Here is a 25874-nt window from a genome sequence, read left to right as displayed (position 1 = left end):
CCAGACCTTGATGTGGAGGGCACACTTTTAGTGTGGGCCACACCAACTCCAGTAATTGACTCACTATTGGGGTGGAATTTGAGGTCTTTTTCTCAAGCTTCAATCAATGTGTAAGATTATGTCTGTTGATGTACCATGTATCAGTCTCAGCTCTAGCACCACCTATGCCTTTCTGAGGCCATGCTCCCCAAAATGAGGGACTGAACCTCTGAACTGTAAGTGAGCCACCAAAATGAAATGTTTCCTTTATTAAAATTGCTGTGATTATGGTGACTTTCACAGCAATAGTAAATCCTCAATACGTTAGAAACCATCTGTGATAAGACTCTTAGTTGTTATTATTTCATTATGTCCATTTTAATTTATAGCTTTAACATATTCATAAATTTCTTAAATAGATCTTCAAGTCACAAGAGAGATACTTGACTGAGAAAGTTGAATTTTTTGAGGAGTCTCAACAGAATGGATTCACAGCACAACAACTCCTTTAAACCCCAGTCACCAGAAAGTGGCCTTGTATTAGACAACATGAACTTTATTCCAAGCCAGGATACTTCTCTACAGTGGGAAGAAGATATCTGTAACTCCTCAATTGCTCAGCTCAACTTTCCCACAAATAACAATGGTTCCTGTGCAAAGCATGAGCTGCAAGCAATCTTGAAGTCATTTACCTCCTGGTTGAAGCCAGAAAAGCATAGCAAGGAGAAGATGATTTCTCAGCTGGTTTTGGCTCAGTTTCTCAAAACTGGGCACTACAAGGACAAGTCTGTCTTGAAAGAGAAGTGGGAATCAAATGGTAGAAACATGGGGAGATTCATGGAGAGTCTGACTGATGAGTGCTTGAAGCCTCCCATCATGGTGAGTACCTTGGTTGAGAGATGGTTAAGTTAGCAATCAAGACAGTCATTTATATTTGGGGAAAAGTAAGAAGATGTAGTTATTTTATATGTGAGGCTGTCCCACAACATCAAAATATTTACAATAGAGATTATCTACTACTATATATGTTATATAAATTTAATGGGCTTAAAAGTGCAAGAAGGCATGGCTCTTTTGACTGATACAATTATATTTAAATTCCTTACATGGTGATAGGGAGACTGGGAGATGATATTTGAGCAAAGCTTGTAAGGGTTTAGAATAGAGACCCTGGCTGGGATTGGAAGATGGCTCATTTAGGTAGGTGATTTTATATTGTAATTATGAGTATTTAGTTGGAACTGCAGCACACACTTAAAATTCTTGCTCTCAGACCTAGTCTGTTATTCCAGGACCTGGGCTGCGGAAACTGGAGATCTAATTGACTTAATGGTTTTCTAAATTGTCTACTACATGTCATTAAGTTCCTATGTATAAAAATCAATGTGCAGGAATGTAGAATATGATTTCTGATGCTGAAATGTGCTATTAAATGAGCATTCAACACCAACACACCCCTAAGAAAAGTCCTGATGAATAATAAAGGGCTGCAATTCAAAGTTTTAGAACTGAAATTCTTAATTTGGATGTAATTACATTGAAACTTCTTTAAATGTCTAGGTTTGCATAATTCTCAGTTACTCTCAGAAATGGTCAAGGTGGTGACATTTTTCAAACACCCCATACATCCATTTCTAAATGTCATGGTTGAAATAACTTCTTATTGCCTTAAACTTTTAAATTTGGATATTAGTTGGTTTGTTTGGTTGCTTGGTTAGGGTTTTTTTTTCCCATTTGGGACTGACTTTTGTTCAACTGGCTTGAGTAGGATTCAGAGGAATTATACTTTCCTAGCACTTCAAGTACTGGATTAAAGCTGTCCACCACCACAACCTGATGTTTATTTCAGGTTTTTACTCTATGCACACATTGTCATTTTAATTTGTTTTATCCCACATTTCACTCCTTTGATTTTGTTTTAAACTAATCATTTCATGATTGAAACTGAATTCCAAATAAAATGCTGTCATGTTCCTAACAGCAGAGACAGCATGTTTAGGTGGAGACAATATAGGTGTTAGAAGTGTTTCAGTCAGATGTGAGTTGTACTAAGGACTTAATAATAGAAAACAACATCCCTTAGAAATAGAGCTATGATGCTAGGGGCATCATCAACCAAGGGTTTTTATCTAGAGTTAGTATTTAAATTTAGCAACCAAAAATATAGGTATTGGAAATACAACCCACTCCCACAGCAAAGTGAATTGACCGTGGAAGAGATAGGGTCCACTGACAGACTAATGGCCGGAAGTGGGGGATGGGAAATCCTCAGCTATCTGGGAATGAAAATATCAGAGTCATGCGCATGAAAACATAAAGTTACAATTGCCAATATGACACCAGGACACCAAAAGAACATCAATTACACAGTTACTGTAGACATCCTAAGAATTTCAGAAAAAAACTAACTATTACTAATCAAAGGGTGAATAAGGAGCTTCTAGCATAGCAGCCATCTGTCAGACAAAGAATATAGAAATATTAAGGTTGCTGGGCACTGAGTAATAACTATAGATCCTGGGTGCAAGAGAAGGAGGAAAATAAGGAGCTACAAATTAAGGAGATACAGAGAAAAACTAGCCATACAACTCTTTGTTAAACAGAAAGAAATTATTAGAACAGATAACACCCATCAATTAACAGAAGAGGCTTCAGAGGTGTAAGGCCCACAGGCAAGTCTATGTCAGAATTTTTACAGGCTCCTTTGGGTCTTCTCGATCTCCAGACTACCTCCCTCCTTGATATGAACTACCTAGCCTTGGTGTCTTCTCAGTAAACCATCTGTTTCATTATAGTTGCCCTAGATTGGGTGGAATGGGGACAGTCCTTGGGAAAAAATTTGAAGCCTTTTTGATGGAGTAAGTCTCTATTTTCTGAATTGGAACAAGAATACCTTTCCTTGTTCAATGCATTGACCAGGTGAAGAAAATGTTGTGGCTAGACATTGCAGAAACCTAACCTTACCTTTTCCCTTGGTACAGTGACTCAACACTTGCAAATACATTGTGAATAAGGACTTTAGAAAACATAACTTGTGAATGACAAAATAACACCATTAGAGATGAGAGATAGACAAATGACCTAACTAATAGTTCAGTGATCCCATGAAATCAGTTAGAGGACAGGTTTTCACTCATCCACAAATTCACAGATTCATTGGCAATGGTCCTTTGGCTTTGTTTACAGGTTCACGTCTCCATGCAGGGGCAGGAAGCCCTCTTTTCTAAGAACATGTCCTTAGAAGAAACCTTCAACATTCTGAAAGACCAGCAATCAGCAAGAAGTTCAATACAAGAGAGTGCAAGGACACCCTTGCCAATCCCCCAAGACATGTTATTGACAACAGGTAAGTGTCAGGAAGCTGCACAGAGGAAGGGTGTTGTGTCGGGATCTTTTCTGGGCACAGTTTCATAGACTGTCTTATTTCCACAGGACAGGAAGACTGGGAAGATGGCCAAAACAATGACTGGAGCCCTAATGATGCAAATGATAGGGATAGCCGTCCTGGAAATGAGATGGACTCCTTTTCCCTTATCCAACAAGGCCAGTTTAATGAACCTAAAGACAGAAGTATTTCTGATGGAAATCCTCTGGATTTAAGCAGAATAAGTCAAGTCACCTCTAGGTACCAGGAAGAATTTCATAGAGGAACTTCTTCTGAAGATGTCCCTATGGAGGTACAACCAGAGATTACCTCCAGTCCAGAGCAGATAGAAGACTGCCAGAATACTGATTCAAGCTCCACACGTGGGGGTTGCCAAAAGAGACCCCTCAGAGACCCAAAGACATACAAATGTGAGGAATGCCACAGAACCTTTAAATATCCCAGTAGACTTGCCGCCTACCAGAGAATACACAAGAAGCAAAAGTTATTTGTCTGTAAAACATGTCATAAGGGCTTCTATACTCGCTCAGACCTGAGAGTACATAAGGTCATACACCAGGAAAATAAACCTTTCGAATGTAGTACTTGTGGAAAGTCTTTCAGCAATCAAACAAATCTGAAGGCTCATGAGAGGATTCACACAGGAGAGAAGCCCTACACCTGCTCCCTGTGTAACCGTAGCTTCCGCCAGTCATCCACATACCACCGTCACCGGAGGAATTGCCACAAAACAGACTGAACTGTGTACCTTCCTCACCCGATAATAGCAGGGCTCCAGCTTACTTTTTCATCTGTAGATGAGGAAGCATGTAGCTTCTAAACAGCAAGTAACCATTGAAGACATGATTTGTAACTTCTGGATTGTTCCATCTGTCTGTGTGGATAAAGAAGATGAGTCTGTTTTATGTTAAGTAATATTTTTCTAAAGGCTTAAATAGCTTATAATTTCTGCCTGATATATATTAAATAAATGAATGGAACTGTAATACAATTGCCTCTCATGTGTATTTTGTGTGGCCTGTGCTTGTGATTTTGTGAGTTTTTGTCTGCTGTTTTTTTTTTTTTTTTGGCCTTAGTTCCACAACATGAGTGAACATTAGAGGACTGTGTTGTCAGTTTTTTTTATTTTTGCCTTGTTTGAGACAGTGTCTTTCTTGTTAGGAGCTTTGTACATAAGTATGTCTGGTACTACAGATTCCAAACATTCTCTGCTCTGCAGCCCTTATCTTTACAGGTTCATGTCAGTGCCCTGCCATTCCCTCTGACTTTTGGTACCCCATTAAAGTTTCAATCCCAAGTCTCAGGCTTGCAATGTAAATGCATTGCCCTCTCAGCCATCTCCCATGCTATGAGTGACTACTGCTTAACATTCAAGAATGTGACCCCACAGGTTGGACAGGGTCCTGATGTAGAGTAAAAAGCTTCATTTTCTCACAGTGGCTCAAACAAGCCAACTTTATCAGTTCCATTATAATCCCACTGTAATCTTCATAGCTCTATCCACAGGTCCCTAGAAACTTATGGAACAGAGGGGGCTGTGTGGATGCTGACCTCACGTAATGACAAATAGAAGGCAATTGGCAAATGTTTTCTACAAATGAACTCTAAAAAGTATCTTACAGAAAGGAAAAAGGACTAATATGTATATTGCAAAACAGGATTCTGTGCAGAGTTGAAGCCAAGCATAGGCTGATTGAGATGTTGGCATCTGTGTATGTGTTGGTGATTTCCAGGTTGAAGCCTAGCTGAGTTCAAGTAACCTGTATACAAGTTGTGGCAAACCATGATATCCCCCTGATGTACGTAGTACAGCCTTACAGCTAGCCCCCAGGAGCCTTCAATTTATTAAAATACAGAATGAGCTGACATGAATACCAATACAATTTATACATTTTGTTATTGAAGTTCTTTTTTTTTGTTTTTGTTTTTTCAAGACAGGTTTTCTCCATGTAGTTTTAGTGCCTGTCCTGGATCTTGCTCTGTAGACCAGGCTGGACTCAAACTCAAAGGGATTTGCCTGGCTCTGCCTCCCGCTGTGCTGGCATTAAAGGGGTATGCCATCTCCACCTGGCCACTTTGAAGTTCTTATTGTTGGCATACCTTGTGGCTGATCCTTTCCCCAGCGTTTGGCTTTCTGATCCCTTTCCTTGTGATATGTTCTCCGGTCTTTTTTTTTTTTTTTTTCTTCATGAGACTTGTAGATTGGCGAGATTTAGTCTCTCAGGATTTCGGTATTAAAGATTCCTGGATGGTGATGGTGGGGATTTCTTAGCCTTTTCACCTTTAGAGATTGTAGCCTTTGTGGGATTAGAGAATTTTGGAATAGAAACACAGTATTCCATATGTTTCTAAATGAGGTCATATCCTAGGTTTGGGGGTTAAGACCTGTACACGTGAGTGTCAGAAAACAGAATTCAGCTGATAACAATGAGATATCCTGATGGCATGGAGCATTCCTGCATCATAGCACCTAGGAGATGTGGTCAGGAGGATCCTAAGTTCAGTTCTTCTCTGCTATATAGTGTGTTCCATGTCCGGGGCAGGATGGGAGCTCTTGTTCAGAAGGGAAGTCCGGGGGAGGATGGGTGCTCTTCTCTCTCTCTCTCTCTCTCTCTCTCTCTCTCTCTCTCTCTCCTCCAGATGGGAAATCCGGGGCAAGATGGGAGCTGTTTTCATGCCCTGTGGAAATAAGAGAGCCTATGAAACTGTGCTTGGGAAGGGAACCCCACAAGACACCCCTCTGCTGTCCAGCTTCCCTACTGAATGTTGCCAAGAATGTATCTTGTGGGATCTGCAAAAGTATCCTTGCATTCTCTTGTGCTAGAGTCGTTGCTGATTTCCTTTTTTTCAAAGGCCTCTTGACTTGTTTGAGGACATGTTCTGAGAGTAGAGGGCTTTTGTTGTGGAACGTTAGTTTAAGATATGTTCCATTTGTTTATGCTGTGAAATATCTGTTTATTGATGCAAAGATGTGTTGCATTCTTTTATGCTGCATTTGTTTTACTCTGTGAAGCTGTATTGCTTGGCCTGTCTAAAATACCTGATTGGTTTAATAAAGAGCTGAATGGAAGGCAGCTAAGCAGTAAAGAGGGATAGGCATGGCTGCCAGGCAGAGAGAATAAATAGGAGAAGATTTCTAGGCTCTATAGAAGAAGGAGGAGCAAGAAAAGGAGATGGAGAGGTGGAATCCAGAGGCCAGCTACACAGACAGCCAGGGTGTAAGAAGAAAAGAAATATATATTGAATAAAGGAAAGTAAAAAGCCCAGAATCAAAAATGTAGTTAAAAAGAAATGGGATAATTTCAGTTAGAAAACCTGTCTTGAAATAAGCCACACTAAGGCTGAGCAATCATAAGTAACAATGATTCTCTGTGTATTTATATGGGAGGTGGGTGCTGGTTCCCCAAAAAGTAAAGAAAAAACAATTACAGGCTTCCTGTCCCTGTTGGAGAAATGGACCTCTAGAGAAGATCAAATGACCATTATCAATGAATCTTCAGAAGACAGATAACCTGCCCTCAACCTACTTGCACAGGGTACCAAGACTAAAGGTTGGTTCATCTCTCTATCCCTTATCTCTAGTGATGTCATCCTGGCATTCCCAGGTTATTTTCTCTAAAGTCACTATTTACAGTGTTTCCAATGTTGAGTCACTGTTGCTAGAGAAAAAAATGTTAGTTTCTTATGAACTCTGGCCACAATGTTGTCTTCCAGTCTTCAAGCCATTAAAAGAGAATCAGCCTTTCTTTAAGGGACCAGCCTTTGTTTACCACATGGGCCTAACTTCATCTGATCCTCTCTCACATACAATTTCTCCAGGGATGCACACTACCTCTGCTCTTAGGAACATGACTGGCCATTATGGCAGCAGTGTACTTGGAATTGGTTTCAGTCATGAAATTCTCAATTTAAAACAAAGCTCAAAAGAGTGTAATTGTGGAATAAAAAAATTGTGAAATGAGAACTTGAGTACAGATTAAGAAACTCAAATAAATAGTACTCTGTAGTTGTCAGCATCATTAATTGAGCATTTTGGAAGCAGAGGATGTATAATTTCCCTGTGTTTCTGGCCACTCAAGGTTACACAGTAAAACCATGTTTCTAATAATAAAGAAACCAAGCAAAAATAACAACAGACAATGAGGATATCCAGAGAATCATCATGTCATGCTTCAAAACCTGTACTCCACAAAATTGAAAATCTAAAAGAAATGGTCATGTTTCTGGATAGGTGCTACATACCAAAATTAAATCAAGATCAGATAAACAATTTAAATAGACCTACAAACCCTAAGGAAATAGAAACAGTCATTAAAAGACACCCAGTCAAAACAAGTCCAGGGCCAGATGGTTTCAGTGCAGAATTCTGCCAGAATTTCAAAGAAGAACTAATACCAATACTCCTCAAATTATTCAACACAATAGAAACAGAAGGAACATTACCAAACTCTTTTTTATGAGTCTACAGTTACACTGATACCCATACCACACAAAGATGCAACAAAGAAAGAGAATTAGAGACCAATCTTCTCCCTCATAAACATTGAAGCAAAAATACTGAATTAAATACTGGCAAACTAAATCCAAGAACACATCAAAAAATTATCCACCATGACCAAGTCAGCTTCATCCCAGAGATGCAAGGATGATTCAACATATGAAAATCTGTCAATATAACACACCATGTAAACAAACTGAAAGAAAAAACACATGATCATCTCATTAGATGCTGAAAAAGTCTTTGACAAAATCCAATACTCCTTCATGATAAAAATCTTGGTGACATCAGGAATACAAGGAACATACCTAAACATAATAAAGGCAATTTACAGCATTCAGACAGCCACTATAAAATTAAATGGAGAGAAACTCAAAGTGATTCCACTAAAATCAGGAACAAGACAAGGCTGTCCACTCTACCAATATCTATTCAAAATAGTACTCAAAGTTCTTTCAGGAGCAATAAGACAACAAAAAGTGATCAAGGTTATACAAATTGGAAAAGAAGAAGTCAAAATTTTTCTACTTGCAGAAGATATGATAGTATGCATAAGTGACCCCAAAAATTCTACAAGAGAATTCCTACAGCTGACAAACACATTCAGTAATGTGGCAAGATTCAAGATTAACTCAAAAAAATCAGTAGCTCTCCTGTATAAAAATGATTACCAGGTTGAGAAAGAAATCAGAGAAACACTACCCTTTACAATAGCTACGAATAATATAAAATACCTTGGGGTAATCCTAACTAAGCAAGTGAAGGACCTGTATGACAAGAACTTTAAGGTTCTGAAGAAAGAAACTGAAGAAGACATCAGAAAATGGAAAGATCTCCCATGGTCATAGTAAAACCAACATAGTAAAAATGGCAGTCATACCAAAAGCAATCTACAGACTCAATGCAATCCCCATCAAAATCCCAACACAATTCTTCACAGACCTGGAAAGAACAATACTCAACTTCATTTGTAAAAACAAGAAACACAGGATAGCTAAAACAATACTATACAACAAAACCACCTCTGGAGGCATTACCATCTCTGACATCAAGCTCTACTATAGAGCTATAGTAATGAAAACAGCTTGGTATTGACATAGAAACAGACATATGGACCAATGAAATAGAAATAAAGACTCTGATATTAATCCACACATGTATGCACATCTATCTCATTTTTGACAATGAAGCCAAAACTGTACAATGGAAAAAAGAAAGCATCTTCAACAAATGGTGCTGGCATAACTGAATGTCAACTTGCAGAAGATTGCAAATAGATCAATATCTATCACCATGCACAAAACTCAAGTCCCCCTCTCTGTTGTTGATCCAGCTGGGATTTTTCGCTCCCCCAAGCTCTCTTTCCCTCCACCTTGCCCTTCACTATCCTCACTCCTATCCAGGCTGTTCATGTAGATCTCATTCCATTTCTCTGTCATTGGGCGATCCCCGTGTCTTTCTTGGGGTCCTGTTTTCCAGGTAGCCTCCCTGGTGAGTAGCAGTCCAGTCATCCTTGTTCCACATCTAGTATCCTCCTATGAGTGAGTAAATACCAAGTTTGTCTTTCTGAGTCTGGGTTACCTCACTCAGGATGATTTTTTCTAGATCCATCCATTTGTCTGCAAACCTCATGATGTCATTGTTTTTCTCTGTTGAGTAGTATTCCATTGTGTATATGTACTGCATTTTGAGAGGGAGAACAAGGAATAGGAGACCATGGTAAATGAAGACCACATGAGAATAGGAAGAAGCAAAGTGCTAGAGAGGCCCACAGAAATCCACAAAGATACCCCCACAACAGACTGCTGGCAATGGTCGAGATATAGCCCGAACTGACCTACTCTGGTGATGGGATGTCCAAACACCCTAATTGTTGTGCTAGAAACCTCATCCAACTGCTGAGGGATCTGGATGCAGAGATCCATGGCTAGGCCCCGGGTGGATCTCTGGGAGTCCAATTAGCGAGAATGAGGAGGGTTTATATGAGCGAGAATTGTTGAGACCAAGGATGAATAAAGCACAGGGACAAATAGCCAAATGAATGGAAACACATGAACTATGAACCAATGGCTGAGGGGTCTCCAACTGGATCAGGCCCTCTGAATGGGTGAGACAGTTGATTGGCTTGATCTGTTTGGGAGGCATCCAGGCAGTGGGACCTGGTCCTGTGCTCATTGCATGAGTTGGCTGTTTGAAACCTGGGGCCTATGCAGGATCGCTTGGCTCGGCCTGGGAGGAGGGGACTGGACCTGCCTGGACTGAGTCTACCAGGTTGATCTCAGTCCGTGGGGAAGGCTTTGCCCTGGAGGAGGTGGGAATGGGGGGAGGGTTGTGGGGAAGGTGAGGGGGGCCGGAGGGGGGAGAACATGGGAATCAGTGGCTGATATGTAGAACTGAATTGTATTGCAAAATAAAAATTTAAAAAATTAAATAAAAAAAATTTTAAAAAAATAATAAAAAACTCAAGTTTCAGGCGATCCAAGACCTCAATATAAAACCAATGGCTGAGGGGTCCCCAACTGGATCAGGCCCTCTGAATGGGTGAGACAGTTGATTGGCTTGATCTGTTTGCGAGGCATCCAGGCAGTGGGACCGGGTCCTGTGCTCATTGCTTGAGTTGGCTGTTTGAAACCTGGGGCCTATGCAGGGTTGCTTGTCTCGGCCTGGGAGGAGGGGACTGGACCTGCCTGCACTGAGTCTACCAGGTTGATCTCCGTCCGTGGGGGAGGCTTTGCCTTGGAAGAGGTGGGAATGGGGGGTGGGCTGGGGGGAAGTTGAGGGGGTTAGAGGGGGGAGAAGAAGGGAATCTGTGGCTGATATGTAGAAGTGAAATGTATTGCAAAATAAAAAAAAGATAAATGGTTTAAATTTTATAGAAAAAAAAACAGGTACACTGAACCTGATACAAGAGAAACTACGAAGTATCCTTGAACACACTGGTACAGGAGACACTTCCTAAATATAACACCAGTAGCACAGATACTGAGAGCAACAGTTAATGAATGGGACCTCCTGAAACTGAGAAGCTTTTGTAGAGCAAAGTACACCGTCAATAAGACCAAATGACAGCCTACAGAATGGGAAAAGATCTTCACCAACCCCACATCTGACAGAGGGCTGATCTCCAAAATATGTAAAGAACACAAGAAACTAGACATCAAGATAATGAACAGTCCAATTAAAAAATGATCTATAGAGCTAAACAGAGAATTCTTAAAGGACAAATTTCAAATGGCTGAAAGACATTTAAAGAATTGCTCAGGATCTTTAGTCATCTAGGAGATGCAAATCAAAACCACCCTGAGATACCATCTTATAACTGTCAGAATGGCTAATGAAAAGCACTGCAGACAGTTTATGTTGGAGAGGATATGGAGCAAGGGGAACACTCCTCCACTGTTGGTGCAAGTGTAAATTTGTATAGCCAATTGGGAATCAGTATGGCAGTTTCTCAGAAAATTGGGAATCAATCTACCGCAAGACCCAACTATGCCACTCTTGGGCATATACCCAAGGAATGCTCAATCTTACCACAAGGACACATGCTCAATCATGTTCATAGCAGCATTATTTGTAATAGTCAGAACCTGAAAGCCACCTTGATATCCCTCAACTGAAGAATGGATAAAGATAATGTAGTACATATACACAATGGAGTACTACTCAGCAGTAACAACAGTGACATCATAAAATTTGCAGGCAAATGGATGGAACTAGAAAATATTATCCTGAATGAGGTAACCCAGACTCAGAAGTACATATAAACATGGTATGTACTCATTCATAAGTGGATACCAAATGTAAGGCAAAGTAAAACCAGACTACAACCCACAGCTCCAAAGAAGCTAGGTAACAAGGAGGACTCTAAGCTGGACACATGGATCGCCACAGGAAGGGGAAATAGATGAGACCTCCATGAGTAAAATGGGGATGGGGGACAATGGAGGGTAAGTGATGGGGGATGAGAACATAAGGGAATGGGATGGTCAAGCTGGAACAAGGACAGAGTGGGAGAACAACGAAAGAGATATCATGATAGAAAGAGATATCATGTGGCTAGGGAGATACCAGGTGCTAGGGAACTGAAGTGATGGCTCAGCAGTTCATAACTGGCTGGTTTTGTAGAAGACTTCTATTGGGTCACAACATCTGTGTCAGATGGCTCACAACAGCCTGTAATGCCTGGCACTTCTGATCTCTGTAGGAACTAAAAAACATGGTTACATACACACATGCTCACACACATACACATAAATAAATTTAAATATTTTTTAAAAGATTAGAAAATGAAAAAGGAGACTGAGCAATACCAACACAAAGAGGAATATTTGGCCTACACAAGGAAAGGCTTTTGATTGATAAATAGCAGTTTCCAAAGTTGAGAATGCAGGATAGTTTCAAGCCTTCAGTGTTTAAAATTTATATTATTTATCTCCACAGAAAATATTCCTTAACATAAGGTATCAAGTTTCCTCCCCTTGATTCTTTAATATCAGTAATTTATCCATATCTTTTTTCTTTTTCTCGATAGAGAAAGAATGACTCCTGAGAATGTAGCATTGGGGAGGGATCCTCTTCTCCCAGACAGCCATAGGAATCCTGGGCAACTGATCACTTCTGCTTCATTATTTCATTAAGATATTTACTGAAAAGTGTTCGATGCTGAAGGACCTGATTATAAAACACCTAATCTTTGCTAACTTTTTGGTTATTATCTCAAGAAGGATTCCACAAACAGTGTCAGAATTTGGTTTGAAATCTTTCCTGGATGACTTTATATGTAAACTTGTTGTGTACTTTAATCTAGTATCACAAGGTGTTTCCCTGTGCACCACGTGTCTCCTCAGCTGCTTTCAGGCAATCACAACCAGCCCCAGCAGCACAATTACTTCCTGCTTTCTAGGTGTGAAGATATCTGTAGGGAATCCTGAAAAGAAAATTTTTTGGGTTAATTGTCAAGTCCTGTATCATTTGTCCAGTCCCTGAATAATGGGAAAGTTCAGGGCTTGTCTCAAGTCCTTGCTTGAGTAGTCTGTCAGGCTGAATCATCTCAGCTAGCCATCTCAAAATTGTCCTGATCAGTTTGTAGTCCAAAGCCGATCTTTCCTTGGTGTTAATCAGCTTAATGGCTTTACCATAGTCCATGTGGAATCATCATTGTGGGATCCTATCATCCTTTGAAGATTCCAAAGTCACTGTTAGGTGTGGTCATGGTTCTCCTTAGAATTTTTTTTTGTCCCTCCTCTGTGGTTTGGAGCAAACACAGTCTCATAAATGTCTGTTTCCAGGAACCATGAACATTCTTCCCAAGAAGAGAAAATCTTCACAGCAACTGTCTTGCCAATCTTTTCCAAACTGACCTTGTCGCTGTTTTCTTGTAACACGATGGTCCTGGCAATTCTCTGAACAAGCATCAGTAAACCCTTTGTCCCAGGTAGAAGCATCACCACAGTCACCAATAAGATGAGAAGGAGCCAGCAACTCGGAGCAGCAGCCACTGCCTCCATGGTCCCACCACTGTTTGTGGCTTGGCCCCAGCCAAAGCTTCTCCTAGGTTGGCCTCACACTCAGGATCCTCCTCCCTCTGCCTTCTTCAGTAAATCTTACCAGCATGCGCCCCCACAACCGGCCAAGTACAGCTCGCGTCTGAGCTGGGGCCTACAAGGCCACAGACAAGCGGCGTGTTTGTGAATTTGAAGCACAAACATTGGCCACCACATGTAGCAGGAAACTTAAAAGTTCTTGCCAGTTCATTTGCTGATCCTGTTTCCTCAGACTGGAAGCCTCTGAGTCCTCATATCCGAATGGCTCTTAGTTGAACTGTGCTGCTCTGAAACCTGAAAGCTTAACCAGCCCAATGCTTCTAGTTTCTGGTCCTCACACCTTATATACCTTTCTGTTTTCTGCCATTACTCCCTGGGATTAAAGGTTCACTTTCTGGGATTAAAGGCATGTGTCAGCATGCTTGGCTGTATCCTTGAACACATGGATTTCTGTCTCTGGAATGCTAGGATTAAAGGTGTGTGCTAACACTGCCTATCCTAAGTATCTAGTGGCTTTTCTGTTCTCTGAACCCAGATATGTTTATTAGGGTACACAATATTTTGGGGAACACAATACCACCATAGTCTTCTCTCAGAGATCAGGCCTCAATGTCAGTTTCATGAACTGAGCTATTAGTTTCTGGGAGGGCCATGAAAAAAGACAGTTAATCACTGAGGCCCCTGCCAGCAGGACCAGGAGATAGGACACACCAAGTCTGTGCCACTGAGCCAGTCCCTACAGTCAGCACTTGCTAGGCCAGCCAGTCTCCACAGCAGCTCAGGGACAAAACATGGGACGGGTCCATGTCTGCCCAGAAATGGGTAACTCTAACCCCAAAATAACCCTAGCCAACTAAAGTTACTAGTATAACTGTCACTCACATAAATCAATCCCAAGTCTGTTCCTGTGTAGTCTGAAGACCAGAAGAACCCTTTGCTTTACCCCTATGAAAACCCTGCCCCATTGCTACTCTGGGTCTCTCCTGCTCTGCTGCATCAGATAGACAGTGACACCAGGGTATACCCAACAACAGTAAAAAGACTTTGCTTTCTTTTTTATTTTTTATCAGATTTGGGCTCTTGGTGATCTTTGGGGATTCTGGGTACAACACTACATTCAGCAACTTCATATTCTTAACACAGGCTCTTTGCATGTTGTGCATCCCTTGAGAAACTGCTGACTCACAGAGATGTTTTCTCCTGAAGTCCTCCTGATTGATTCATTGGATTTGCTCTTTTGATTTGTACACATTTGAGCTGACACCTAATTGGTGGAGAGTCATTTAAAATTTCTTCATTTCTTTATGTACATGATATTATAGATTGAGAGTTGAGTTGAAATCCACTTCTGTAGTAGGAAAGGGGACCAGGGTATAAGAAAGCAATAAATTGGGGCAAGAGTGTCATCTCAACACAGGACAGACTCAGCGGTTCAGCTCAGCAATTGCTACTGTGGCATCCCACAGTATGCAGGTGAGAATTACTTTCATATGTACATATAGATAAAGATAAACTTGAGATTTTCCAGGGTAGGGTGAATTGACTATATTGCTGTGACTAGAATTGAGTTTAAAAATATTTTAACAGGAACTGTTGGGTATTTACTACTAGACATAGAATGAACTGTATCCATCCTTTTTGATGAAAATCTAATTATTTCCTCCAGATCCCAAAAGTAATGCTTAATACCTTTGCACCTTAAAGTACAATCTTCTAATCTTCTCTTCATTTCTTCTTTCTTTCCTTTTTTATTTATTTAATCCTTCATTCTTCCTTCCATTTTCAATGTACTTTTGATAAGAGTTGTTAAATTTCCATCAGTAACCAAGGAGCTATTTATGATTGATTGTTGCCAGGAGAGGTCAAATCAATAGTCTTCAATCTAGTGGACCATTGGCACTGGAATGAGACAGAAGGCAGGAGGCAACCAGGAGAGTCTGAGATACAACATAGGAAAACTACAGGCTGAAGCATGTTCATTTTTGTTGGGACAGAGAGTGGCATGTATTTCTCTTTGGAAAACATGAGGTTTGATAGACATGAGATGAAGACTGTGATCTGCGGAGGAATTAAAATTGGGTGGCCCAAAAGAGCAAGGTGATTTTTGGTCTCTCTTCATTTTTCCTTTGATTACTTTTTTTTTCCTTTGTTTACTTCTCTATGTTTAATTTTGTTGTTACAATATGTTTACTTTGAGTCCATTCTTCTTATAAATTCACAAAGTCATTGTGGGTGGCCTTTCACTACAATTCTGTGGCTTCTACTCCTCGGATGTGGGGTTGAAGATTGCCTCCCTCCTTCAGGCATCCTTTTTGTTTGTTTTTCTCTTTAATTCTGGTTTGAGAGACTTTCTGTCTCTGAAACCCCAGCTGGAATTCACTCCGTAGTCTGAGATGGTCTCAACTCAGACATGCACCTGCTTATGTTTATTTAGTGCTGGGACTAAAGGTGTGTGTAGGGATTAAAGGAACCTGACTTTCTCCAAGCATTGGAATTGTAAGGCTGAATTGTGTCCCCTGCAATTCTCATGAATAGTGAAACACAGGGGTATGTTTATGATTCTCTGGGAACAAATGTTTTCATAGGAGTTCTTCTTCTGGCCAACATTGCTTTAATTACCTAAAACCCAGAATATTATCAACAAACTGAAGTTTCAATCATTTTCACACCTTTTGGTTAATCCATTTGCAAACTTTGATCATTTTTTCCTATTATGTGGATTTTTTCATTCTCCCAGAAGAACTGCGGCTTGAAGTTTAAACATTCACAATTTTAGTGTTATGGTTTTCAGACTTCAGAAATATTAGTCACTGAGCTTTAAGGCTTCTTTGGGATGATAGCATTTGAGGTTCTTTCAATTTGTTGGGATACAGCACATTTTGATATAAGACCATAGTCTTTGGGCATAAGATCCGAACATGTCGATATCAGAGGAAACAATTCAACCTAACAATCAGCATGCATGGAGAAATTCATTCATGATGACACAAGCCTTTAATCCCTGCACTTTAATTCCAGAGCAAGCATTTGCCAGTTTGAAATTAAACTGGACTACATAAGAGTTACAGTCCAGTCAGGGATACGTAGTGAGACAATGTTTTAAAAAACAGAACAGCAGCAACAACAAGACAGTAAAGAACAGACAGAAAACCAAAATGGATTCTTGAAGTAGTGAGACAGCTCTGGGCCCCCAGCACTGAGTACTATGAAGCCATAGAATTGTAGTGCAAGATCATTGTCTACAACCTAATGAGTTTGTGAGTAGACCTGGCTAACAAGGCAGCCATTTGAAAAAACAAGCAAACACCAAAAAATTAGAAAAGCAAAGAAAAAAAGACAGTAAAATGTAGACAAATTTCTAAACAGTCTTAATAAATAAGAAACACAGAGCCAAATATAGGAGTAATAGCCGAACAGATCAGAGAATTAGTGAAGAGCCAGTGACTACCCTTTAGTTCACCATCAAGTTGTAGTTTCCTACACCAGAGAGCTTCATCCTGCCTAACCTGAGCTTTTATTACTTTCCTGTTCTGCCTTCTCGTTGACGCTAAGACCAGCCACATGTCTTCCTAGTCACTGCCTGTCTATACAGACATCCAGGTCTGTATGGTTGGTACTGGGATTAAAGGCTTGTGTCACCAGGCTTGACTGTGTCCTTGACCACACAAAGACTCTGCCTGCCATGTCATTGGATTAAAGGCTTGGTCTACTACTGCCTGATTTCTGTTCCAGGCTCCCTATAACCTCTGATCTCCATGCAAACTTTATCTATTAACATACAAATAAAATCACTTTTCAGCACAATTAAAATATCACCATACGAAAATATTCATTTTGTATATACATTTTAATTCCACCCTAAACTACAATCCTCCTCACATATCTATCGTACATCATGTAAAACAAGTCAAACATCTCCACTTTGTTCCTAGAGATGAGCCCAGGAAAGGCTGTCTTTTCTATGTTGTGCTTCAGACACCTCCTAGGCTCTTCTCTCTGTGTGTCTCATTCTACTGCCAAGGCTTTACCTTGTTCACTACACCATTTGAATTCCAAACCCTCTGGATATCAGAAATTTTTAACCAGTTTGGAATGAGTTGTATGTCAGAAGTCATAGTAGGTGAATGACAATCTTTATAATTCCTTTCATTGTGTTACTGTCCCCTTTCACTGCAGTGACTGACTATGCTTGCTTTGGATGTGTTCTCCTTCCATGGCATAATCCAGGATTGCATAGAGATGCAGAGCTGGGGCTGAGGGAGGATTCCATGTGTAATTCAATCAGAGGGGCAAGTATCTTTCCCATTTGGTTAGCTTGTTTTTTTCTGCTCTAGTAAGGCTTTTCACTGGTCTTCCTACACTACCAGGCTGTTCTGGGACAGGAGACCCTTCAGTCCACTTACTGAATGCTAGGATGAAAGTGTTGACTGCCACACCCACAAGCAGGAGGTGTGGTCCAATCTTATTATCAAATGATTGGCATCTCAGATTGAATCACTGAAGCCAGGCACTATAAAAGGAAGTCAACTTGAACAGAACCTCAGATGAAGAAGAGCTGTGACCTGGAGACACATCGGCTCCTAGTGCCAGCTGGAATCACTGGAGAAATTCACTGTAGAGACAAGTAACTGTAGAATAGGAACATTTGACTTCTTTGTTGCTTGAGTATGTGTGTTTTGTGAATATTTGTGGGGTTTGGGAGATGCTGCTTCACAATTTTGGGAGATCTCAAAGATATAGTGTGGTCCTTTCAACCTTTCTGATCAAGGATTTAAACATTAAAATTCTGAAGGATAGCAATATTCTTTTTTTTTATAAACTTATCTTGGCTGTGCTGTGAGTTAAAGGTTGTTGGTCATTCAGTTTCAAAGTTTTTCTTATGAATGTTTAGCTTTGTGGCTCTTCAGAATGGGAGACAAGGGTGAATCTTAGTATTTGAGGTTCAGCAACTACAACTTCACCTTTTATAGGGAAGGAACAGATAGCCCTGTGCTACTGAACACCTTGCTATTCTCTTCCTTCAGGTCATACCATCTTCAACCCAGGTTGTTCCTCTCTGATGAGTCATGGACTGTTACACTCACATCTCTTTGTTCTGGTCTCTAGAATAAATTGTGTAGGACTTTGTTGAAGTATTTAGTGTCAAGAAATAATGAAACTGTGGTTATTGGAATGTATCTGGGACCCATAAACTCATAGGGAGTGGCACTATGAATAGGTGTGGCCTTGTTGTAGAAGACTGAATGAAACATGCCTTTAATCCAGACCTTGACGTGGAGGGCACACCTTTAGTGTGGACCACACCATCTGGAGTAATTGAGTCACTATTGAGGTTGGATTTGAGGTCTTTTTCTCAAGCTTCAATCAATGGGTAAGAGTATATCTGTTGATGTACTGTGTATCAGGCTCAGCTCTAGCACCACCTCTGACTTTCTGAGGCCATGCTCCCCAAAATGAGTGACTGAACCTCTGAACTGTAAGTGAGCCACCAAAATGAAATGTTTCCTTTATTAGAGTTGCTGTGGTTATGGTGTCTTTCACAACAATAGTAAATCCTCAATAAGATAGAAACCATCTGTGATAAGACTCTTAGTTGTTTTTATTTAATTATGTCAAGTTTAATTTATAGCTTTAACATATTCACAACTTTCTTAAATAGAACATCAAGTCACAAGAGAGATACTTGACTGAGAAAGTTGAATTTTTGAGGAGTCTCGACAGAATGGCTTCACAGCAAAACAACTCCTTTAAACCCCAGTCACCAGAAAGTGGCCTTGTATTAGACAACAGGAACTTCCTTCCAAGCCAGGATACTTCTCTACAGTGGGAAGAAGATATCTGTAACTTCTCAACTGCTCAGCTCAACTTTCCCACAAATGACAATGGTTACTGTGCAAAGCAGGAACTGCAAGCAATGTGGAAGTGGTTTACCTCCTGGTTGAAGCCAGAAAAGCGTAGCAAGGAGCAGATGATTTCTCAGCTGGTCTTGGCTGAGTTTCTCAAAACTGGGCACTACAAGGACAAGTCTGTCTTGAAAGAGAAGTGGGAATCAAATGGCAGAAACCTGGGGAGATTCATGGAGGATCTGACTGATGAGTGCTTGAAGCCTCCCATCATGGTGAGTACCTTGGTTGAGAGATGGTTAAGTTATCAATCAAGACAGTCATTTATATTTGGGGAAAAGTAAGAAGATGTAGTTATTTTATATGTGAGGCTGTCCCACTCCAACAATTATTTACAATGGAGATTATTTACTACTGTAAATGTGATACAAATTTAATGGGATTATAAGTTTAAGAAGCTCCTAGCTCTTTTGACTGATACAATTATATTTAGATTCTTTACATGGTGATAGGGAGACTGGGAGATGATATTTGAGCAAAGCTTGTAAGGGTTTAGAATAGAGACCCTGGCTGGGATTGGAAGATGGCTAATTTAGGTAGGTGATTTTATATTGTAATTATGAGTGTTTAGTTGGAATTGCAGCACACACTTAAAATTCTGGCTCTCAGACCTAGTCTGTTATTCCAGGACCTGGGCTGTGGAAACTGGGGATCTAATTGACTTAATGGTTTTCTAAATTGTCATTATAACATGCCATTAAGTTCCTATGTAAAAAACTCATTGTGCAGGAATGTAGAATATGATTTCTGATGCTGAAATGTGGCTATTAAATGAGCATTCAACACCAACACACCCCTAAGAAAAGTCCTGATGAATAATAAAGGGCTGCAATTCAAAGTTTTAGAACTGAAATTCTTAATTTGGATGAAACTACATTGAAACTTCTTTAAATTTCTAGGTTTGCATAATTCTCAGTTACTCTCCGAAATGGTCAAGGTGGTGACATTTTTCAATCATTCCATACATCCATTTCTAAATGTCATGGTTGAAATAACTTCTTATTGCCTTAAACTTTAAATTTGGATATTAGTTGGCTTGTTTCATTGCTTCTTTAGGGTTTTTTTTTCCCATTTGGGACTGACTTTTGTTCAACTGGCTTGAGTAGGATTCAGAGGAACTATATTTTCCCAGCACTTCAAGTACTGGATTAAAGCTGTCCACCACCACACCCTGATGTTTATTTCAGGTTTTTACTCTAAGCACATGTTGTCATTTCAATTTGTTTTATTCCACATTTCACTCCTTTGATTTTGTTTTAAACTGATCATTTCATGATTGAAACTGAATTCCAAATAAAGTGCTGTCATGTTCCTAACAGCAGAGACAGCATGTTTAGGTGGAGACAATATATGTGTTAGAAGGGTTTCAGTCAGATGTAAGTTGTATTAAGGACTTAATAATAGAAAACAACACCCCTTAGAAATAGAGCTATGATACTAGGGGCATCATCAACCAAGGGTTTTTATCTAGAGTTAGTATTTAAATTTAGCAACCAAAAATATAGGTATTGGAAATAAAACCCACTCCCACAGCAAAGTGAAGTGACAGTGGAAGAGATAGGGACCACTGACAGACTAATGGCCATAAGTGGGGGATGGGAAATCCTCAGCTATCTGGGAATGAAAATGTCAGAGTCATACGCATGAAAGCAGAAAGTTACAATTGCCAATATGATACCAGGACACCAAAAGGACATCAATTACACAGTTACTGTAGACATCCTAAGAATTTCATAAAAAAACTAACTATTACTAATCAAAGGCTGAATAAGGAGCTTCTAGCATAGCAGCCATCTGTCAGACAAAGACTACAGAAATGTTAAGGGTTCTGGGCACTGATTAATAACTATAGATCCTGGGTGCAAGAGAAGGAGGAAAAATAAGGAGCTACAAATTAAGGAGATACAGAGAAACAATAGCCATACAATTCTTTGTTAAACAGAAAAAAATTATTAGAACAGATAACACCCATCAATTAACAGAGGAGGCCCTAGAGGTGCAAGGCCCACAGGCAAGTCTCTGTCAGAATTTTTACAGGCTCCTTTGGGTCTTCTCGATCTCCAGACTACCTCCCTCCTTGATATGTCCTACCTAGCCTTGGTGTCTTCTCAGTAAACCAGCTATTTCATTATAGTTGCCCTAGATTGGGTGGAATGGGGACAGTCCTTGGAAAAAAATGAGAAGCCTTTTTTGATGGAGTAAGTCTCTATTTTCTGAATTGGAACAAGAATACCTTTCCTTGTTCAATGCATTGACCAGGTGAAGAAAATGTTGTGGCTAGACATTGCAGAAACCTAATCTTACCTTTTCCCTTGGTACAGTGACTCAACACTTGCAAATACATTGTGAATAAGGACTTTAGAAAACATAACTTGTGAATGACTGAATAACACCATAAGAGATGAGAGATAGACAAATGACCTAACTAATAGTTCAGTGATCCCGTGCAATCAGTTAGAGGACAGGTTTTCACTCATGCACAAATCCACAGATTCATTGGCAATGGTCCTCTGGCTTTGTTTATAGGTTCTCACCTCCATGCAGAGGCAGGAAGCCTTCTTTTCTAAGAACATGTCTTTAGAAGAAACCATAAACCTTCTGAAAGAGCAGCAATCAGCAAGAAGTTCAATACAAGAGAGTGCAAGGATACCCTTGCCAATCCCCCAAGACATGTTATTGACAACAGGTAAGTGTCAGGAAGCTGCACAGAGGAAAGGTGTTTTGTCGGGATCTTTTCCTGGGCACAGTTTCATAGACTGTCTTATTTCCACAGGACATGAAGACTGGGAAGATAGCCAAAACAATGGCTGGATTAATAGTGATGTAAATGATGGGGATAGATGTCCTAGAAAAGAGATGGACTCCCTGTCCTTATCCAACATTTTGAGTTTAATGAACCTAAAGACAGAAGTGTTTCTGATGGAAATCCTCTGGATTTAAGCAGAACAAGTCAAGTCACCTCTAGGTACCAGGAAGAATTTCATAGAGGAACTTCTTCTGAAGATGTCCCTATGGAGGTACAACCAGAGATGACCTCCAGTCCAGAGCAGATAGAAGACTGCCAGAATCCTGATGCAAGCTCCACACGTGGGGGTGGCCAAAAGAGACCCCTCAGAGACCCAAAGACATACAAATGTGAGGAATGTCCCAGAACCTTTAAATATCCTAGTAGACTTGTGGCCCACCAGAGAATACACAAGAAGCAAAAGTCATTTGCCTGTAAAACATGTCATAAGGGCTTCTATACTCGCTCAGACCTGAGAGTACATAAGGTCATACACCAGGAAAATAAACCTTTCGAATGTAGTACATGTGGAAAGTCTTTCAGCAATCAAACCAATTTGAAAGCTCATGAGAGGATTCACACAGGAGAGAAGCCCTACACCTGCTCCCTGTGTAACCGTAGCTTCCGTCAGTCATCCACATACCACCGTCACCGGAGGAATTGCCACAAAGCAGACTGAAATGTGTACCTTCCTCACCAGATGATAGCAGGGCTCCAGCTTACTGTTTCATCTGTAGATGAAGAAGCATGTAGCTTCTAAACAGTATGTATCCTTTAAAGACATGATTTGTAACTTCTCGATTTTTCCATCTGTCTGTGTGGACAAAGAAGATGAGTCTGTTTTATGTTAAGTAATATTTTTCTAAAGCCTTAAATAGCTTATAAATTTTGCCTGATATATATTAAATAAATGAATGGAAATGTAATACGATTGCCTCTCATGTATATTTTGTGTGGCCTGTGCTTGTGATTTTGTGAGTTTTTGTCTGCTTTTATTTTGGCCTCAGTTCCACAGCATGAATGGACAATAGAGGACTGTGTTGTCAGTTCTTTATTTTTGCCTTGTTTGAGACAGTGTCTTTCTTGTTAGGAGCTTTGTACATAAGTATGTCTGGTACTACAGATTCCAAACATTCTCTGCTCTGCAGCCCTTATCTCTACAGGTTCATGTCAGTGCCCTGCCATTGCCTCTGACTTTGGTACCCCATTAAAGTTTCAATCCCAAGTCTCAGGCTTGCAATATAAATGCATTGCCCTCTCAGCCATCTCCCATGCTATGAGTGATTACTGCTTAATGTTCAAGAATGTGCCCCCACAGGTTGGACAGGGTCCTGATGTAGAGTAAAAAACCTTCAGTTGCTCACAGTAGCTCAAACGAGCCATCTTTATCAGTTCCATTATAGTCCCACTGTAATCTTCAAAGTTCTATCAACAGGTCCCTAGAAACTTATGGAATAGAGGGGGCTGTATGGATGCTGACCACGAGTAATGACAAATAGAAGGCAATTGGCAAATGTTTTCAACGAATGAACTCTAAAAAATACCTTACAGAAAGGAAAAAGGACTAATATGTATATTGTAAAACAGGATTCTGTGCAGCATTGAAGACAAGCATAGGCTGACTGAGATGTTGGCATCTGTGTATGTGTTGGTGATTTCCAGGTGGAAGCCTAGCTGAGTTCAAGTAACCTGTAGACGTGTTGTGGCAAACCATGATATTCCCCTGATGTACATAGTACAGCCTTACAGCTAGTCACCAGGAGCCTTCAATTTATTAAAAAACAGAATGAGCTGACATGAATACCAATACAATTTATACATTTTGTTATTGAAGTTCTTTTTTTTTGTTTTTATTTTTTCAAGACAGGGTTTCTCCATGTAGTTTTAGTGCCTGTCCTGGATCTTGCTCTGTAGACCAGGCTGGACTCAAACTCAAAGGGATTTGCCTGGTCTGCCTCCCACTGTGCTGGGATTAAAGGGGTATGCCATCTCCACCTGGCCACTTTGAAGTTCTTTTTGTTGGAATACCTTGTGGCTGATCCTTTCCCCAGCATTTGGCTTTCTGATCCCTTTCCTTATGATATGTTCCCCAGTCTTTTTATTTTTCTCATGAGACTTGTACATTGGGGGGATTTAGTCTCTCAAGATTTTAGTATTGAAGATTCCTGAATTGTGATGGTGGGGATTTCTTAGCCTTTTTATCTTTAGAGATTGTAGCCTTTGTGGGATTAGAGAATTTTGGAATAGAACCACAGTTTTCCATATGTTTCTAAACAAGGTCATATCCTAGGTTTGGGGGTTAAGACCTGTACACGTGAGTGTCAGAAAACAGAATTCAGCTAATAACAATGAGATATCCTGATGGCATGGAGCATTCCTGCATCATAGCACCTGGGAGATGTGGTCAGGAGGATTATAAGTTCAGTCCTTCTTTGGTAGATAGTGTGTTCCATGCCACTCTTGCCTACATGAGAGCTTTTCTAAAGACAACAAAATGAAAAAATCACACACACCAAGTAAAATCAAAGGTTCAGTTTTTGATGCCCATTGTGGCTTATGTGTGTAATCCAACATTAAAATGCACTTGTTCTCAACCTGTGGGTCTCAACTGCTTTGGAGGCCAAGTGGCCCGTACACAGGCATCCTATATCCTGCAATAAGCTATATATTACAATTCATCAAAGTATCAAAATTACAATAATGAAGATGCAACAAAAATAATTTTATGTTTGGCTGTCCCCACAACATGAGTAATTGCAATAGCAAGTTAGTGTATTATGAGTAAGATAGAGAATCAGTGTTCAAGCAGTTGAGGCAGAAGAATCCAAATCACAGTGCTAGTGGGGACACATGCCCTAATCCTGTGTAATCAAACCAACAATAATTTTTGTCAAGAAATATACAGGTGGACAATAAGGCTATCTCAGAAAGACCTTTTTAGGGTGAAAAATCAAACTCATTAATCTGGCCACATTTTTCTTCCATAAGTTCTTGTAATCATAAGACCATTTACAGGAATACATATGTAAAAATTTTTAAGGACAAATCACACAAGAACTTCTTTGTAACATAAAGTATATCAGAAAATCCATGCTGATTCCACAAACTGGGATTCAGAAGGAAGACTTGTTCTACATTCTGTAAGAAAATGTTAAATCTCAGAGACATGAAGTATCAAATATTGATGAAATTCCATTGAATCTCAGAGAGCAAGGTGTAGTTTATTACCTCTCATATGTAGACACTACAATTCAAGTGACATGTCTGGTCTGACAATGTTGTGGAAATATGGGTGGAAAAGGGTCACCTTAAGAAAACAGTAAGGACACACCCTCTGAGACTGCAACTGTTCCCTGAGACAGAGCCTGCCAGCACCTGGCTGGACTAAGAGGTGAGTCTTTATCCTCATACTCGAAAACACGTCCCACCCCTTAGGCTTTGGGTCAAGGGGCACAACCCTATGCCCCTACACCCTCACCCATTGGAGTTCCAGTTTCAGGCCAGTTGGCAGGCAGACCTCCTACACACAGGTCAGACTACTCCCATCCCCCATCAGACCCTGTAACCAAAGCCCCAGCTCCTCAAACCCACCCACCCTCTGAGACTTCAACTGTTTTCTGAGATAGAGCCTGCCAGCACCCAACTGGGCTAAGAGTCCAGTAGACAGGCAGACATCCTGCACACAGGTCACACTACCACCATCTACCACATGGTAAGACTGCAGCTGCTCCCTGAGACAGAGCCCACTAGTGCCAGTTGGACTAAGCTGATCGTGAGACAA

General features: G+C 40.3%; 2 protein-coding genes across 2 annotated transcripts; both read left to right on the top strand.

Annotated features, from left to right (window-relative positions):
- Positions 1 to 462: 462 nt before the first annotated feature.
- LOC131901760 (zinc finger and SCAN domain-containing protein 4-like) lies at positions 463 to 4103 on the top strand. The gene is made up of 3 exons (XM_059252839.1): positions 463 to 858; positions 3166 to 3325; positions 3412 to 4103. Exons 1-3 carry the CDS (start codon positions 463 to 465, stop codon positions 4101 to 4103), a joined length of 1248 nt encoding a protein of 415 aa, XP_059108822.1.
- Positions 4104 to 19127: 15024 nt separating this feature from the next.
- Positions 19128 to 22248, top strand: LOC131901759 (zinc finger and SCAN domain containing protein 4F-like). Its single transcript, XM_059252838.1, has 3 exons — positions 19128 to 19523; positions 21835 to 21994; positions 22082 to 22248. The coding sequence occupies exons 1-3, from the start codon at positions 19128 to 19130 to the stop codon at positions 22246 to 22248; spliced, it is 723 nt and encodes a 240-aa protein (XP_059108821.1).
- Positions 22249 to 25874: the final 3626 nt, after the last annotated feature.

This window comes from Peromyscus eremicus, unplaced genomic scaffold (assembly GCF_949786415.1).
Source record: "Peromyscus eremicus unplaced genomic scaffold, PerEre_H2_v1 PerEre#2#unplaced_291, whole genome shotgun sequence".
Classification (NCBI taxonomy): Eukaryota; Metazoa; Chordata; class Mammalia; order Rodentia; family Cricetidae; genus Peromyscus; species Peromyscus eremicus.
Note: the sequence above shows the minus strand (reverse complement) of the source record. Positions and strands in the feature narration are given on the sequence as shown.

Coding starts and splice junctions, on each gene's coding strand:
- LOC131901760 (XM_059252839.1), top strand. CDS start 463: ATGGATTCACAGCACAACAACTCCTTTAAACCCCAGTCACCAGAAAGT. Junction 859..3,165: donor GCTTGAAGCCTCCCATCATG/GTGAGTACCTTG, acceptor CTTTGTTTACAG/GTTCACGTCTCCATGCAGGG. Junction 3,326..3,411: donor AGACATGTTATTGACAACAG/GTAAGTGTCAGG, acceptor TTATTTCCACAG/GACAGGAAGACTGGGAAGAT.
- LOC131901759 (XM_059252838.1), top strand. CDS start 19,128: ATGGCTTCACAGCAAAACAACTCCTTTAAACCCCAGTCACCAGAAAGT. Junction 19,524..21,834: donor GCTTGAAGCCTCCCATCATG/GTGAGTACCTTG, acceptor CTTTGTTTATAG/GTTCTCACCTCCATGCAGAG. Junction 21,995..22,081: donor AGACATGTTATTGACAACAG/GTAAGTGTCAGG, acceptor TTATTTCCACAG/GACATGAAGACTGGGAAGAT.